This window comes from Cardiocondyla obscurior, linkage group LG03, assembly GCF_019399895.1.
Source record: "Cardiocondyla obscurior isolate alpha-2009 linkage group LG03, Cobs3.1, whole genome shotgun sequence".
NCBI classification, from domain to species: Eukaryota; Metazoa; Arthropoda; class Insecta; order Hymenoptera; family Formicidae; genus Cardiocondyla; species Cardiocondyla obscurior.
This window is the reverse complement of record NC_091866.1, coordinates 5579907-5593858: the sequence shown is the minus strand read 5'-3', so window position 1 is coordinate 5593858 and position 13952 is coordinate 5579907. Positions and strand designations below refer to the sequence as shown.

The 13952-nt window shown below is 40.3% G+C and overlaps 2 protein-coding genes across 3 annotated transcripts in view; one reads left to right on the top strand and one right to left on the bottom strand.

Moving 5' to 3' along the window:
* Nucleotides 1-4179: 4179 nt before the first annotated feature.
* On the top strand, nt 4180-8761 carry LOC139113623 (ribosome biogenesis protein BMS1 homolog). The gene is made up of 3 exons (XM_070674905.1): nt 4180-4382; nt 4452-5338; nt 5410-8761. Exons 2-3 carry the CDS (start codon nt 4485-4487, stop codon nt 8267-8269), a joined length of 3714 nt encoding a protein of 1237 aa, XP_070531006.1. The 5' UTR covers nt 4180-4382; nt 4452-4484; the 3' UTR covers nt 8270-8761.
* Nucleotides 8366-13952, bottom strand: part of Jbug (filamin-type immunoglobulin domains fbug) — a 28473-nt gene continuing 22886 nt past the window's right edge. For both annotated transcript variants that reach the window (XM_070674894.1, XM_070674895.1), the window contains 16 exons: nt 13557-13864; nt 13235-13463; nt 13020-13148; nt 12716-12931; nt 12427-12603; nt 12076-12315; nt 11852-11995; nt 10882-11040; nt 10662-10810; nt 10398-10584; nt 10058-10320; nt 9796-9967; nt 9507-9725; nt 9228-9424; nt 8780-9082; nt 8366-8564 (listed from right to left, as the gene is read on the bottom strand). In XM_070674894.1, the coding sequence (XP_070530995.1) occupies nt 8496-8564; nt 8780-9082; nt 9228-9424; nt 9507-9725; nt 9796-9967; nt 10058-10320; nt 10398-10584; nt 10662-10810; nt 10882-11040; nt 11852-11995; nt 12076-12315; nt 12427-12603; nt 12716-12931; nt 13020-13148; nt 13235-13463; nt 13557-13864 (3161 nt within the window). In that variant the 3' untranslated portion in view covers nt 8366-8495. The remainder of the gene's footprint in view (nt 8565-8779; nt 9083-9227; nt 9425-9506; nt 9726-9795; nt 9968-10057; nt 10321-10397; nt 10585-10661; nt 10811-10881; nt 11041-11851; nt 11996-12075; nt 12316-12426; nt 12604-12715; nt 12932-13019; nt 13149-13234; nt 13464-13556; nt 13865-13952) is intronic.

Below are 13952 nucleotides of genomic sequence, written 5' to 3'. Positions count from 1 at the left end.
GACTTCCGTCTGTGAGTCATCGGGATCATTAAGCACCACGCAGGTTACGACTCCAATGACTCCGTATTACGGGACTCGCGCGTGAGTAAGGTCGGAGTATCCGTCCTCGTACTTCCGGACCGCACGCGACTTTTACACGCCAAGACACGTGGCGCAAATCGAGGTGTTTGCGTACACGCGCGCGTCCGCGTTGCTCTTCGAGGGAACCGGGCCGTACCCTTGATGCTCCAACGATATCCGCGCATTTTTTTTTTCCGTCCCATTGTAAGATCGCTGTTTGTGCCGCGGGTTAACGTCATTAGGTGGGAACCCGAAATTACACCTGACGCTGCCGCTGAGAAGCCCAGAGCGCCTGAGAAACGGGAAACAGGTATCGAGAAACCTCTGAAAACCCTTCGGAAACTTTTCCGCGACCGTAAAAAATTGTATTTGTTGCGAGATGAATAAAAGGAAGAGCGCCAGAAATTAAAGCAAAAAAATGTACACTCGACGAGCGATCGATTTCAACGTTTTGCGATTTTGGAGGCGATCTGGCGGTAAGCCCGGTACTTTCTATCGGCAAATATTTATTCATAATTTCGTTTCGATCATGCATATATACGCGCGGTGATGTCGAGTGGATTTAGCCGCTGGTCAGTCCATCTTCTGGACAAACAAGCGGCCGCGCACCAACGGCGGGAGGGAGTAAGGACATCTCCGTGCCAACGTCATACAGAACGAGCGGCGTCCCCCATGCGTAAAGCAAACACGCATAAAATTACGTATTCGTGGCTCTCTCTCGTCGCCGGTCGGCGAGCAAGAGCGGATGTGTTCTTAGAAAAACACCGGGCACGATTGATACGGGATGGACCGCGGCGATATATTTGCTCTTGCCCGGTCACGGTCGATCGCGATTGCAACGATATTAGAATTTCCGCGGCATCGGCCAAACTTGTCTTTTTCTCATTTCCCGTTTCTCCCTTTTCCCTTCGCAATTATTCATCGAAAGCGAACAACTTCCGTTCCATTAATTTTGACGAACGCTTGCAATTGACGCGCACATTTTTTCTTTTTATTTTACGATTTAATTTTTTTCTGTGGATAATTAATTTTTTATGCTATCTACTCTGGAAAGTAATTTTTCCTACATTCCTATCTGTGCTCTTTAAACACTTAAACTAGTTTTTAAATATAAATTTTAATATATAAAGTAAATTTTTTACAAATAGGATTCTATGTAATTAATCGCGAGCGGTCGCAATTGAAAGGCGTCGGATTCGCGTTCGCTTTAAAGTGTCTCGCAACTTTGCGTCACGCGGAAATAGTAAAGCGCAAAGCGCGTCCGGATGGACCAGCAGTTATCCGGTCGGCAAAAATTAACGACGGGCCCGACCAGAAGCCAATGGTCAGTCACTCCCCCGACAACTTGGCCGGCCGCCGGCGACAGTTGGCGGCCGCCGACAATCGTCCGATAATTGGCGAACATTGTCCCGCGCACGCGGCCCGCTCAGAAACGACGGTCGTTCGCTTTTACGATTTGTTGATCGCCGGCCGCGGATCGGTGACCGATTGGAAATATGAATTTATCACCGATCACGTTACGGAGCTGCGCGACGACGGGTCGGGATGTTATCGATTATGAAGCGTTTGCATTATCCGGCCGATGTTTGCCCTCGTAAATCTACTACCGTGGCGGCTGGATGCTGCGTCTGCAGCGCGTCGCGAGACCGGGGAAAACTCGAAGGGATTTATCGCCTTCGCACGCGTACGTCTCTTATTTCGTCGACTTAACGCGTTAATCCTGTGCTCGCTAATTGCCAGAGCTTCGAGGCGCGTTATTTCGTCAGCCGCTGGCTCGTTAAATTATTAATTGCAGATTGAAAGTTTATCATTATTTAGATAAAATACATTTCTGTGTTTGACTGCCCACGAATTTTTTATTAATGTATTTCTAATTTTATTTCAGTGAATCGACACGCGTGTAATGAGATCGGATGAGGCATCTTTGTTTCCCAATTACCAGGACATAGGGTCGCGGGATTCTCCCGATTTTGTCAAATCATGACGTCGAGCACCATCTGCGTCCCTTGCGCCCTTTGAAGGATTCATCAGCCACCGGCAAGTCACATTCGCACTTGACATTAAATTAATCGCTTTCGATTATCGCGCTATTGATTTTGTGCCTTCTAAATTGATATATCTAACTCTATGTAATATCGCTAAACGCTTAATCTTTAAAATTAAGTAAAGAGCACTTATTAATCAATTAAACGGCTCTTCTAACAAAAGTTATACTTTACTAAAATCGAAACAGAGAATATACATACTTCTTCTTTTTTTTTTTTTTTTTTGAAGCAAATTTATGATCCATTTGTTACAATTTCCCAAAGTTCCCATCGTAATAAAAGCACACACGTGTGCAATCTCCGCTGAAAAAAAAGGCGCACGTTTAGGGAAAGTAACGCGGTGCTCTCGGGCGGCGTTCGATTAAATTTAAATGCACCCTTAAATTACATTCCCGTTCGAAAGTCGCCACCCCAGTCGTCATGGCGATTCGTCGCGGTTCAAGGCGGTTCAATTGCGAGACAAGTGCGCGACGCGTATGTATGCTCGTATATTAAACTACTTTTTTTGCTTACAGTTTTAAAAGGTGACAGCTGTCAGTCCGACTTGACAGACCGAAACTGCAATGCGCAAAACCGGACATGAGAGGTTCATTAAGCGGAGAACTACCCCGATATACATATAATATATATCTTTTTTTTGGCGTGTCTCAATAAGACTTTGGCGAACCATCGTGCAGACATATGGGAGATTCGCAACTGGCGTATTTTATAACTACATTTTACTTACGCAAATAATTAATTTTCTTTTAATTATATTAATTTTAGAATTGTAATACTTTCACTATTTTAAATTCAGGATTATATAATAAAGAATTTTACTACTTTGTAAATATATGTATTTCTTTATTCATTTGTTGCGTTTACATTAATGTGAGTATAATACATATCTCGACGTTAATAGCATTATTGCTGACACTTTAGTTACTTTAGTATTTAATGCTCCTATCAATTTAAATCGCGCCGATGAAACCGGCGTTTCGTCGCGATCGCCACGAAACCCATTTCCTACCCACGTTATCGAAAAAAAAAACCACATTCCGTTTATAGAATTTTTATCTCGTTATCGCGATCGCGTACCGTACCTCGCCGAGTACGATCAGCTGGCGATCTCCGGCGGAGTTCTCCTGGGAGTTTCGAGGACGATCGATCATCGTCGGAAATTTTACAATATCACGCACGGCACCGTGCGAATTAGGATACATGATCGATGACTTTCCAATCGCCGCACCACATTGTTCGGCTCCGAAAGGGCTCCGCGCGTACTCGTTACCTCTGCCGTGACAATTTCCTGCCGGGGTACAAGCAAAGAAGCACGTTACGTTCGCGTTGCATTACGCGGCGATCTGGAGCATGTGAGGCGTACCATTGCATGTGGGTTGCACGTATGACGAAAAATAACAATAATCGATCCGCGAGCGTGCACACACGTGCGCGGAGCGTTAAACTGCAAAGACTTTTTTTTTCCTCTTCCTAAATTATACTCGTAGGAGAGGATTATAAATAAAAGAACCGGTGGCATATTAAAAAAGAACAGGTAATTGCGCGTAAGAAAGCCGGACTTCGTCAATTATTTTTAATAAAAGCGTATAATATGTAGAAAGCCTATTTTGTGCTTTGCATTTAAAAAAATTAATAAATTACTTGTCTGATTTATTTTACCTGGACGTAAAGTTTTCGGTCACCTGGGCCGTTGTTTAAACGCTTCAAAGGGTCAGTTGCCGGAATTTAAGTGCAAACGCGTTGCGGGAAACGCGTTGCGGAACGTCGCGTCGGTGGCGTGCAGAAATCAGAGAGAAATTATATTATTTTCTTAGCAAAAAGATTTTAAGATTAGAGTATGTGGAAAATACATGACCGTCGCCGCAAATACATCGATCTTTCTAACCCTTCTCGATGTATTTGCCGCGACGGTAACGCCAGGACCATTCGGTAAACGGAATATTTTGCAACTACCAAAATCGATGGTGACATATATATATCAGCATCGATTTTAGTAGTTCCACCAAAAATCCGTCTACCAAATGCTCCCGGCGCTACCGTCGCGGCAAATACACAGAAAGAAGTTATGTGTAACTTCTTTCTGGTTACAAGTCAGACAAATGTGCTCACGTGCGTTACGTATATAATTGTTAATTATAATCTTTACTGCCAACTGCCTTCTACGTTAATATTTTTGTTAATTAAAAATTTCAATAGATATTATAAAAGTAATACTACGAAATGTTTGTCAAAAGTAATTGTAACGTAGAAATAGTAGCCACGTGTCGGTGACTCCAGGTTAGAAACTTGTTGATCCGTAGTAATGTTTCATTATTAAAATAATATATTGCAATTTTTATTTGACAGTAATAAAATAAAAGGAAATAAAAAGGGATCAGCATGTCGTCGACGATGGACGAAACGGTAAAGCACAAAAGTCACAGAGACCGCAATGCGGGCCGCAAAGCTGAAAAGAAAAAAGCCAAAAAGGAGCACGTGCAGGAATTGTCGGACAAGCAGAAGAATCCAAAGGCGTTCACTTTTCATTCGGCTATTAAGGCGGAGAGAAGATTCAGACGAAAACAGGACATTGAGACCAAAAAGCAGCATATACCTTTAGTTGATAGAACTCCTCTAGAACCACCTCCAGTTTTAGTAGCCGTGGTAGGTCCACCAAAAGTAGGAAAGTCGTTAGTCATTCAATGCTTAATTAAGAGTTACGTCAGGCAACCGTTGACCAACATCCTGGGTCCAGTTACCGTTGTGTCGGGCAAAAAACGTAGAATCACCTTCATGGAATGTAGCAACGACATAAATAGCATGATCGACGTCGCCAAAGTAGCCGACTTAGTGCTGCTGCTTGTGGATGCCTCCTTTGGATTTGAGATGGAAATATTTGAGTTTTTAAATATATGCCAAGTACACGGTATGCCCAGAGTTATGGGAGTTCTTACTCATTTAGATCTGATAAAGAATGCGAGGCAGATGAGAAAAACCAAGAAGACATTGAAGCATCGTTTTTGGACAGAAGTATACGCCGGTGCAAAATTGTTTTATCTTTCTGGAATGTTACACGACGAGTATCTCCGCACAGAGATAAAGAATTTGGCGCGATTCATATCGGTTATGAAATTCCGGCCTTTAAATTGGCGCACCACCCATCCGTATATACTCGCCGATAGACTGGAGGATCTGACGTCCCCAGAATTGATCAGAAAAAATCCAAAAGTTGATAGAAATATCAGTTTATATGGGTATGCGTATGAATAAATTTAATTTTCTTACATTTTAATTAACAATTAAATTTAACTAATAATTTTTCCAGATACGTCAGAGGGATACCTTTAAACAAGGAGACGTCCATTCATATACCCGGGTGCGGTGACATGAAAATTAAAGATGTAAACTTTCTGCCGGATCCTTGTCCGCTTCCAGAACAAATTAAAAAGCGAGCTTTGGTGGAAAAGGAACGGTTAATTTATGCACCGTTTTCCGGCGTGGGTGGCATAGTTTATGACAAAGACGCAGTTTACGTGGAACTGGGAGGCAGCCATTCGTTTAAAGAAGAGGATACAGGTTTAGCAGGTGCTTTAATGGATACGCAGAAAACACTGGATCAAAAATTGCAGCACAGCGAGCTTAAATTATTCAGTGACGCCGCGCCGATAAAGTCACAGGACGTACACGAAAGTATGGTTCCTTATACAGGTCAATTGGTAACAGAAAACGAAAGAATTCGACGAAAAGTGATATTTAAAGACGAAGCGAAAGTAGAAAATATCTTGAACGACGAGTATAATAATTCAACGAAAGATGAAGAGAGTGACGAAGTAAGTGATGATGATAATGATTCTAACATGGATGAAAATGATGATATAAATGACTTGAGTGACGAGGAGACTTTGGAAAGTTCTAATGGAACAGGCGTTAAAAGGAAAAGCACGGAGGAAGATTTACATGTACAAAGTAAAAAGATAAAAGATTCGATTAATTCTACTATTGAAAATGATATAGATGTTGATAAATCTGAGTTAAGGAGTAATAAGATAATAGATGTTCCACAAGAAAATGCAAGAGTATACCATTCTTTGAGTAAGGAATCAGATAAATTAATAAAAAATAAAATTTCAGAAGCACTGAATTTTTTAGAGACAACAAAGAAAAGTGTAAATCAAAACGCTGACAATGAAAGCTTCGATGAGCTCAGTGACGAAGACTCGCGCGCGGGATTAGAGATGGACGATGCAGATCGAGCCAGCGATTTCGAAAATTATGCGAGCGAAGAAGAAGAAGACGAGCAAGAATATGAGAAGAAAGATATCAAGACGGATGAGAGCGAAGAAGAAGTCGCGGATGAATTTAAATGGCGGAGAAATTTAATTGAGAAAGCAAGGGAATCTTTTGTAGATCGCCAGCGAAATAACAAGAATTTAATGAAGCTGGTTTACGGAGTATTTGATAAAAGTAATATGATGGAAGAAAAAGAGGACAAGGAGGACGAGAAACCCGGCGAAAATATCGGTGGAATATTCCGCGTGGTACAAGAGCAGCAAACACAAAAAATATTTGAGCGAGAAAATCAGAACCAGGACGAATCTGTGTTTTTTACATTGGAGAATCCGCGCGATTGGCTGGAAGAGGCGAACAAGGCGTTGTTGATCAATCGTTTTGTAACAGGTAAATGGAAGGAATCGGAGGATGCCGAGGAACTTTTGAAACTCGACGACGAGGAACTGTACGGCGACTTCGAAGATTTAGAAACCGGAGAGAAACATAAAACAAAAGACGCGATTTCTAAAGAGGTGGAGGACGAAATGGAGGAGAAGAAGAAGCTCATGGAAAGGAAAAAAAAGTTGAAAGAGCAATTCGATGCAGAATATGATAATACAGAAAATAAAACTTATTATGACGAACTAAAAGCCGAGGTAGAGAGACAAGCGGGCATTAATAAGTCAGAATTTGAAGGACTGAATGACGATCTCAGGGTTCAGTTAGAAGGCTACCGTCCCGGCATGTATGTGCGGGTGGAAATCGAGGCAGTGCCGTGCGAGCTAGTAACACACTTCGATCCAACGTATCCGATCATCATTGGCGGCCTATTGCACGGTGAAGAGAACATCGGCTACGTGCAAACGCGGATTAAGAAGCATCGATGGTACTCAAGGATTTTGAAAAGCCGTGACCCGCTTATATTTTCCATAGGCTGGCGTCGATTTCAATCCCTTCCCATTTATTCCAAACTGGAAGACAATTTACGCCAACGGATGCTGAAATACACGCCGGAGCATGTGGCATGTATGGGTCATTTTTGGGGCCCAATAACTCCACAGGGTACCGGCGTTCTTGCTGTGCAGGACGTCGCAAGTAGAGAGCCAGGTTTTCGCATTGCGGCAACCGGCTCGATCGTAGAATTAGACAAAACTACACAAGTGGTGAAGAAGCTCAAGCTCACCGGCGTACCAATGAAAATCTACCGCAAGACCGCGTTTATCAAAGATATGTTCAATAGTGCGATTGAAGTTGCAAAGTTCGAAGGTGCTCGAATTAAAACAGTTTCGGGTATTCGCGGTCAAATAAAAAAAGCTGCTTCAAGGCCAGAAGGTTGTTTCCGTGCCACGTTTGAGGATAAGATAATGTTGAGCGACATAGTATTTTGCAGAACATGGTATAAGATCGACGTGCCGCGCTTCTACAATCCGGTGACATCGTTGCTGTTACCACCGGCAGAGAAAAATCGATGGCGCGGCATGAAGACTACGGGTCAGTTGAAACGAGAGAGAAATATTCATGCCGATCCCAAAAAAGACTCTATGTACACGCCAATTGAACGTGACGTCAAAGTATTTAGACCACTCTTTATCCCACGTAAATTGCAGAAGGAGCTGCCATACAGAGACAAGCCTAAACTCGAACCCGTGCCGCATTTGCGTAAGCCCAAATTTAAACAAGGCAGAGTCGCCGTCGTACGCGAACCCCAAGAAGAGAAAATCGCGCGTATGATGAGAATGATCAGAACGAATTACTCTCGAAAACAAAAACAGGAGAAGGAAGCTATGACGAAAAGGATAACGATGTATCAGGCAAAAGTTGCACAAGAAGAAGATCGGAAGATGAAGAAGCAAAAGCAGGAAAAGAAAGAAATCTTCCGAGATCTCAGTAAACTAGAAATGAAAAAGAAACGATAAAGATTAGAAAAATACTTATTGCAAAACGAAGTATCTGTACATAGTTTTTTTTTCTCACATAAATGTACAACTTGAAAAAAATAAAAAGAATAAATGTTCATATTTATCGGAATCCTTGTGTTTATTGGAAACTGGAAACGTTTGCACATAAGTTACGATAATTACCATATATTATCGAATATATTAGTTCATACAAAATATAATAACAATGTTAGCTGCGGCGTTTCTATAATATAGCTTGCGATCCACGCCACGATGTGATAGTATGATGGCCTGTCGAATAATTATCTCCGCCCTGAAATTGTATACGTTCATACACATTACGGAACTTATTTTAATATCTTTTTTGTATAATATTCATTATTAAATAATAATCATACGTACATTTAAATGATAGTATACTCATTAATTTTATATATATCGCTTTATAACATCTAATTATATATTTTATCAAAGTAATTGCACACAATTAAATCATAATATTCGTTTTCATTATATGTAATTTTTTACCTGTGTGAGCATTAGTAATTCGTCTTGCGTATCGACTATTTTAACGGGAAACGGAGAACCTGGCACCAAGACACCGGCCCAACGAACTTCTACTCTGTAGTCCCCGGGTTCCGTCGGATCGTATCGACAAAGAATGATTCGATCCTTTTGAGTTTCTCGTTGCATTTCCACCCTGAACGCACCTTTAGGTCCACGTACTCTCACTGTAAGTTGACCGGCGCCGGCACCTCGCGTGTCGCAAATAAATCGCGACTGGAAAGTCGCTAGGACACCGTGCTCAATTCCTGGTCCATAAACGCGAACCTAATATTCGATTTAATGATTTAATTACTCTTTTAATAAATATTTTGGTGCATTAAATTTTATTAATTAACAAATAAATTAAAAAACATACTAAAATTTTATTTAAACATTTTTATTTTTTTATACTTTAGAAATATTAAAATACCTTTGAAGCATCTGGAGCGCCAGAGACGCGTAACGTAAATGGAGAACCAGGAACGTGTTCTCCAGCGTATTTGATCGTCAGTGCATGTCGTCCCGCCTCCTGAGGCTTCACGTTCAAAGTAAACGTGGCATCACCATGATCATATAGTTCGCAATACGCTACTTTATGTGGACCAACGCAATGCGCCGTTAACTCACCTGTAAAAGAAATTTTCAATTAAAAAAAAAAAAAAAAGTATTGAAAGTAATAATTTCTCATAAGTTTGAAACGGATTTTTACCTGGTCCAGCTCTTCTGGTATCGATAAAACTTCTGATTTCCTGCCCGACGACACCGTGCTTTAATCCATCCCCGGAACAAATAACTCTAGACGCATCAGCCGCGCTCGTAACATTAATTTGTAATGGGCAGCCCTTTAATTGCCTTCCGTTCCACGACACGGTCATTAAGAGCGGATCCGGAGTTAGTGGTATATAACTTGCACGGTAAACGCTATCGCCTATTTTCAACCAAAGAACATTTAGTGCTTTCTTTTATCTCTGTTTGTAGATTTATCTTTTTTTTCTTACCCAAATGTTGTAACATGACGTTAAGTTCGTTGGTAGGTGAAAACAGTTGCACTTTCGGAGTTCCGTTACCGGCTTGAGAACCGTCTATGGTAAAACTGACTTCTTCGCCGCACTTGGCCGACGTTAATCCTCGTCCTTTTAATAATACTCGGCTCGTATCCTGCACTGGCGGCTAAAAAAAAATTAAATATATTTGCAGTGAAATATGCAATTAAAAATTGCAAAAAAAAAAACCAGATTTATGATTAATAAAAAATTTTACCTCCAAATCCTGCACGAGAGCAAGTTTCGGTGCACCGGGAAATGGTGTACCATTAAACAGTATTTCCAAGCGATGTTCACCATTGCTCATCTGAGGGGGAACAAGTTTCAGCCTGTTGCTAGATGTCATTTCAAAAGTGAGAGGATGATCGCCGACAGTTCCACTAATTTCACCAGGTCCGGCCTCCGCAGTGTCGAAGCTGATTTTATTCGACGGATGTATTTTCAAACGACCAATATCGTCGCATACAGCGGACCAACCACCTATAATTAATTACGAATAAATCTTTAAAGTTCAATACAAATATTCTGGAGCACTGAATTCAGATTTAATTGTTTACCGATAACGCGAAGATTTCGCGTGTCAATGATCTTTGGATGCCACGGAGATCCCGGCAGCTGTTGTCCGGCGGAGACGACCCTCACGTCAAACACTCCGATTTCATTTGGTACGTAAGACACGTTCCAAGTGCCAGGATTAGCGCCAGCTTCAATGGTGGCCTTAGAAACACTGTCTGGACCGTCCACCTGCGATGCGATTAGATTAAAATCCTGTACTTTCTGCACATAATCAAACAAAAAAATTTCCATAGTACATCGCGTACCTGAACTGCTGGCGGACTTCTCGTACCGGTGACGATGAAGTGCGCCGGTTTACCCACATGACCGCTAAGTAATCCTTCACCTTTCGCGCGAGCTTGTCCGACCGCGTCGACGGTGCATACCACTGGACTTCCAGGCACGGGACACCCACCTATCGTTATCAATTATAAATATTAAAAAACTGCCTTCAAAAATCAACTCTTTACGCTCAGACGTAATTACCGTAAGTAACGTTAATCATGTAAGTGCCAGGCACACTGGGTGAAAACTCGATCATCTCAGCGCCGTCGTTGAGCGGAGTGACCTGCAACGGAATTTCCTGGCCCGATGGGCTCGTCGCCGTGACATCCAGATCAGACGTGCCGGCGTCGGCTTTCATCACTGTAATCGTTCAACGAATTGCGTAAAGATTATTCGCGATTTTTACGTCCGTCGTCGCTGAACAAGCAAGTGCTCGCGCTTTTCAATTGGTATTGTACCGCGCGCGATGTCTATCGTGACTGTTCATTATGCGTATAACGTAAGACTATTTGAAAGTAGTCTACGTATACGTTTGAGTTGTCTGTTGCGACTGTATCCTATATGCGGCCTTGAAACATAGCTGCATAGTTAGTGCACTAGAAAACGTTCTCTACTTTCTCCCGCCTATACGCACGCGGTACATTTACATAAGCACGCTGGCCACACCGCAGAAATACATTTGTGTTTCAAGTGAGTGCGATATGATTCCTTTACACGTTCACGTTCCAATCTAAACGATTACTTAGCAGTTAACATGAACTTTTCTTTAAATGCCGATAGCTTAATTCCGATCGTATCACTTAATGTAGGTTACGCCAAGACTTTCTTCGCGTGAAATTAATCTTATTTGCACGCTAACAAAAAAATTGATAAATGAATCATACAAGCCTTAAAAATTTGTTATTAATATAGTAATATTACATGCTTTGAAAATTACATTAATTCTCTTGTAAAATAATTAAAATTTATTTAAAATTTAATTAAAATTTATTTTAATTATTTACTTTAAATTTTTATTAATAATAAAAAAATGTAGTGTTTTTATTTCGCAAGTTACTATATCCATAAAGTTTTTTTAATTGTAAAAATATCTGCTTTCATGTTTAATTTCACTAATGTATTAATTATAAATTTAAAAAAATTCATGTCATGCACTTTAGCTATTACTTACGTTTAAATGCGATGTGGTCGTGAACAGAAATCGTCATGGGACCTAATTCTTGAAGCTTAACCTTAGCGGCGTCGAAGGCTTGACAGAAGAATGGCGAGCCCAATACCGGTTTTGCTCCATGCAATACATCGATTTTATATGTGCCTGATAATTCAACAATAATTTATTTAATATTTTTCTTCAAAGCAGTCAAATGTTACGGTCCTCTAATCCTCTAATCTTACCAACGCTATTCGTCGTGAATTCCGCAAGTAGGTTACCGTCGCGATGCTGATAACAACGTACGGGTACGGCGTTACCTTGCGGACCGCTAATTACGACATCAAATTCTTTCCCAGGACGTCCAAGGGTTTCGATCGTAAAGGATGTTACTTTTCCAACGCACGATTGATACAGGCCTAATCCCGTTGCCGTCACTTCCCGTCCTCCCGTAGGACCACGTACCGTTACATCCAATGGACTTCCTTTGTACATTATAAAATTTATAAATAAAAATATATAATTTATAATTAAAGTCTTTATGTTAATATACTTTAATATAATAATGCCATTAAAGAAATGTAAAAATACAATACCAGGAATGTGAACTTCGTTGTATTTTATATGAACTCTATGAGGCGCGGCTCGCGTAGGATGGAACACAATCTCATATACACCGTTTTCTCTTTCTCTCACCAAACAATCGACATCCGCACCACCGGCGCGCACGTTGACAGACAACTTTCCGGGACCAGCTTCTTTTGATGCAACAACTATATAAAAAATTAAAATATATTTCGTATTTTAGAAATAAATTAAAATTTATTAAAGTAAAAAAAAAATTAACTAAATCTATTATTAAAATTTAAACACCTAAATAATTACCTAAAATAGTTCCTGGTCGATGACACACCACATCCGCTATTTCTTTGATAGAAACTTTGCTAGGATCAAAAGCTTGAAGTGTCTGTGAACTAACCATCTTGTGTCCTTCGTTGAATATTATACTGTACGTTCCTACTTGCCGAGTTCGAACTTCCACACGATATAAACTGGACGATAATTTAGTTAATGTGGATGGAATAATTATTCCATCCGGGCCTAAAAAAAAATTAATTATAAATAATTTTAAGATTTTTAAACATATAATAATACATATAAGTATAATAATTATATACAAATAATTTACCAGTTACTTCAGCTGCTACAGGACCATTTAAATCAGACATATCCAGATCAATATATGCTGTATTACCGACTCGAACCATCGATGGACCGTGTAACATGCCACTAACCACGGGACATTTAAATGGGCTTCCTAATATATATATATAAAAAAAAAAAAAAAACAGAAGCTTTATTTTACATTAAATTTCATATTAATCAATAAAATTTTTTACAAACCTGGCACATTGTCATCATTAAAGCTGATATTAACATAATGTGCACTCGTCGTTTGTGGTACGAATGTGACATCGTAAAGACCACGAGCGCAAGCTACTACCTCGGCTTTAACAGTATTATTTTCCGTGCTCACCACCAACTCCAGAGTCCCTTCGCCAGCTTCTGCGGCATCAACGGTAAATGTAGTAGCTTGACCAAGCAACGCCTCGGTGAGGCCGGACACGTGTACCTGTAATCATTATAACATTGAAATTAATATCAAAAAAACATTTAATGTTTAAATATAATATCAAGATATTTATTCACATAATTCGAAATTTACCTTAGTCACGTCGTAAATGTTGCAAGCAAACGGAGAACCTTTTATCGAGTCTCCGTCCACTAAGACGCTGATGTTGTGTCTACCAACTTCCGTAGGCACAAAACTAACATTATATTTGCCATCGATGGGCTCAATGGTGATGGGTAAAGCGATACCTGATGGTGGTGTCGCAATAACATCACAATTCGTGGAAGACGTCTGTGGATCCACAGTAAAAGACATTAATCGCTTTACAGCGCCCATTTTCAAATTATGACCGGAAATTGTTGTTTGACCAGCACCAATCACTTTGCAGCTAAATGGTGAACCTGAAAAAATTAAGATTAAACATTTCGTAATATAAAAAATATATAATTTTAATTCCGCCGAAATAAAATTATATAAGTATATAATTTT

What these genes read in the sequence shown, in the direction of transcription:
- LOC139113623 (XM_070674905.1), top strand. Translation starts at nt 4,485, where the DNA reads ATGTCGTCGACGATGGACGAAACGGTAAAGCACAAAAGTCACAGAGAC. An exon ending in AGAAATATCAGTTTATATGG is followed by an intron (nt 5,339 to 5,409) that starts GTATGCGTATGA and finishes TAATTTTTCCAG; the next exon opens with ATACGTCAGAGGGATACCTT.